Source organism: Accipiter gentilis, chromosome 12, assembly GCF_929443795.1.
Source record: "Accipiter gentilis chromosome 12, bAccGen1.1, whole genome shotgun sequence".
Taxonomy (NCBI): Eukaryota; Metazoa; Chordata; class Aves; order Accipitriformes; family Accipitridae; genus Astur; species Astur gentilis.
The window spans coordinates 13,174,289-13,178,110 of record NC_064891.1 but is presented as its reverse complement, the minus strand read 5'-3'; the positions used below and the strand labels follow the sequence as shown (position 1 = coordinate 13,178,110).

At 34.9% G+C, this 3,822-nt stretch overlaps 1 protein-coding gene across 1 annotated transcript; it reads left to right on the top strand.

Moving 5' to 3' along the window:
- The first annotated feature begins 748 nt into the window (after nucleotides 1-748).
- Nucleotides 749-3,562, top strand: LOC126045031 (interleukin-15-like). The gene is made up of 4 exons (XM_049815573.1): nucleotides 749-895; nucleotides 994-1,032; nucleotides 2,604-2,735; nucleotides 3,452-3,562. Exons 1-4 carry the CDS (start codon nucleotides 749-751, stop codon nucleotides 3,560-3,562), a joined length of 429 nt encoding a protein of 142 aa, XP_049671530.1.
- Nucleotides 3,563-3,822: the final 260 nt, after the last annotated feature.

Sequence of the window (3,822 nt, the reverse complement as noted above, 5' to 3'; positions counted from 1 at the left end):
GAAAAGTGAAAGGTACACACAAGGCAAAAAGAACAGCATTAAGATACATAGTAATAGAAAAAATTGTTTAATACCCCAAAACACAGGATCCTGCTGGAGTTTTTTTCATAAACATTTTAAATTTGATGGTATAAAGACTGACTTACGCACCTAAACTTACACTAACTGTCTTTGCAAAAGATGACAGGTAAAACCACCTTCAGACAGGAAGCCAACTTTCTTCCTGTTGTTTAATCAACAATTACTAAAATGAGAATGCTTTTTTCTTCTTCATTTAAATAATGCCACAGGATTTGTGAAAGGATAAATATATACAGATAAACAAATAGAACATTTAAATTATACAACTTCAGAACAACATTTTGTGTGGCAGTAGCATATTCTATGGCATATTCTATGGGGGAGTGGGACAGCACATGAGGGAAAAAGTGTTTCATGCAGAAAGCACAAAGAGAGACTGCCAAAGTAAGTGTGGGCTTCTCTTACACCAGTGAATGTAGGTAAAATCCCTCTTGCTTTATAAAAATTCCAAAGTGTCATCAAGGGAGGAAAAACAAAAGTAATGATTCTTGCCATACAGGTAGAACATATGAAAAAATGTGTAATAAAACCTCTGTTACATGACGCCCCCATCTTTTTCCCCCCCAAAAGAAGAGTATAAATACACTAAACAACTTAATGACAACTTACCAGCTCTCATCATATATCACAACTCAAATACTAGCATACAGATAATCAGAACACTGACATGATGTGCAAAGTACTGATCTTCAGCTGTATTTCAGCAGTAATGCTTATGACTGCAGCTTATGGAGCACCTCTATCAAAAGACGAAGAAGGGCACCTTCTCAAAGCTTTAATAGAAGATTTAAAACTCCTGGAAAAAAGCAAGGACGTAAGTGGTTGATTTTCTATTGATAAGATCCTCTTCTATTTAGTTTTTTTCTATGTATTTTTTCAGAAAAATTAACTTTTTCTCCCCCTTCTCTACAGAAGATTCATTTTGAACTTTACACGCCAGATGAGAAACACGTGAGTTTAAGTTTTCTGTTTTCAGAAGGATTTCTAAGGTATGGCTACTTTAAAATGATATATCATTGAGTTACACCGAAACAATTCGCTTATCAGGGGGGCAGATATAAAAGACAAATTTGAACAGTTTGAATTCAGTGTGGGGAGCACAGTTTCTTAAAGACACTTCTGCATTTGATGTGTATGCTCAAACATTAACAGGCTGATGTACAGTGTTACCTCCTTGTTCTCTGCAGTATGTAACACAAAAGGAATCCTCCCTATTCATCCTGCTTAATACACAGTTGCATTCACAGGAAAAAACATTTTATGAATTATTTAAGCATTGTGTAAGATTTGCAGGAGGCAATACTGTTGTGTTAACACTAACACAAGAACAATTTTAAGAATGAAACTAGACTTAGAAATAGATAAAATAAAGCAATATCTATATGAAATTGCCCATATTGTATCTAAACTAGATGCAGAACCACTAGCCGGTTCTTTTTAAGATGTTATGTGTCTTCTATATCCCACCAATGATGAAACACAGTTATGCTCTACCTAATTCTTTTCAGGAACAAAACTTTACCAACCCATTCTAGATATATCAGCTATATACTCATGTTTTCTGGTATTTAGTTAATGCTTAAGACTTAGTTCCATAAGAATACTATCATCATGGTTGCTTCTTTCTAAAAAATTGCACATCAGAGTGCAGATAGTGTTCTAAGAACAGCTTTACCACTATTCATCATTGACAGGGTGCTGATCTGTACTACTTTTCAGTGTGCAAGTAGACCAACAAACAAGAGCATCAAGTCATCAAGTTAATTAATGTTGGGAAGTAGTTAACAACTTTATGCAAGTTATCTTTTAAACACTTTGAACCTTCAGTTAAGTTTTTAATCCAGAAGAATTCTCACTTAACAGTAATTTTGTTTCAGTAACGATTTAAAGCCAGATTCTGCAACCACTTCCTTATCTGAGTCATCTTTCTCATATGCTGGCAACATCAAGACATAACTATCTCAGGGCTCCAGTGCTTAAATGCAAATGTATGAGGCAGATTAATAACATACTGTCACTGAGTGCCTGAAATAGCTTGTAAGACTGATGCGTAAAGTTATTTATCATATTCAAAAGCCAGATCAGACGCAGACATTAGACAGAGCAACCAAAGTGCATTAACTGAAGATGGCTCTAAAAGGCCACTGTAAAACTGACAGAGGCTTTGACTATTAACCCCTTTGCTAAGACATGATTTCCAAATGACAACTAGGAGTATGGCTTGGTTTAGGAGCAAATACTACAGCTTCGTGTTCCCAAGAGATATCCCAACACTTCAAGTGCCCTGTAAAGATTACTCACTTTTCAAAAGCTACAATAATCTACCATAGAACTAAGGCCACATGTAACATCTTACAATACAACTTTAGGGGGGGGAATAAATGAACTATAAGTTGTAGAAAACCAACAGCTTAATTCCTGATATAAGGATAAAAACAACGGGCAATTGAGATTCTTTTAAATCAAATCAATTTTCCTCAGGAAGCAAGTTACATATATAATGACCTTGCTCACTGTTTCAGGAGTGCAACCGGACATCTCTACAATGTTACCTGAGAGAACTGAGCACCTTGGAGAATGAAATTGAAGATGAGGATGTTGATAATCTTCAAAATATCATAAAGAATCTCCAGAGTCTTACGGCAGGCAATCAGGTAAAAATGAAAAGAAGAAAAAAAGTGTTTCAGTGTTAGTGAAAAACAATGCCAGAATCAGTGTTTTTATGCCTCAAGGTCTATGTGTTATCATCTCTTGAGAATACAGGATTTTATACAAAAATATCATAGCATTAAACTATAAGACACCACCTATTTGCACGATAATCCAATACAGTAAAACAAATTTGAGCCGTACTAGTTATACAAGTCAACATTTGAAAAAATATGACATTTATTTTCTTTACTGAATCATGCAAGACATCTTACACTGACAAAAACTTGCCTTGAGGAGCATAACCACTAGCAATGGAATCAAAACTTGTGCCATAAATTTATGGCTGTAAAGGACCTAACAATGAATGTAGTACCCCTTGATATACTACATAAACAAATTCCATAGCTGAGATATCCTTGTATCGTTTTAGAAATCCTCTTCAGGCTAGAAATTAAGATCTGCCTCTACTGCAGTATTTATCAGAGAGAGTGAATGTGTTTAGCTTGTAGTAGTTTTATATTTACAAAAATCTCCTTTATAAGCAGCAGCTTCATCATATCATCCCTTAACACTTACCCACCGAAAAAAAGCCAATCCCCTGAAATATTAAGGGTTCTTTTTTCTTAAAGAAAAACTTAACACACAGAAGTTGATGCATTACTGCTAAACTAGCTGGCAAGAGAGCTATCACCAATCAGCAAAAATATCTGTATTGCAGGTCCTAATTCCCCAAGGAAATAGATGCAAGATCTGTGAAGCAAACCAGAAGAAGAACTTTACTGCATTTCACCATGAACTGAACAACCTTCTGAAATCTATGCTAAAATAATCAGAAAACCATTTTTATTTTTACTGCTATGTTATTTATTTAAATATTTAATTATCACTAACTTATATATTTTGCCCTGTGGCTTACCAGCTTGCTGTCTATTTTGGGACCACTATATGTTCTTAGTCTGGGTGGTAAGACAGTCTGTTTTAAGATCACATTTGATCCTTTCCGTAAGCCCTACGGGCTCAGAATGTACTTTGGAAAACTAATTGGTTCTCACTTTGTCAATAAACTTAGAGACACAACTATTTATTGAA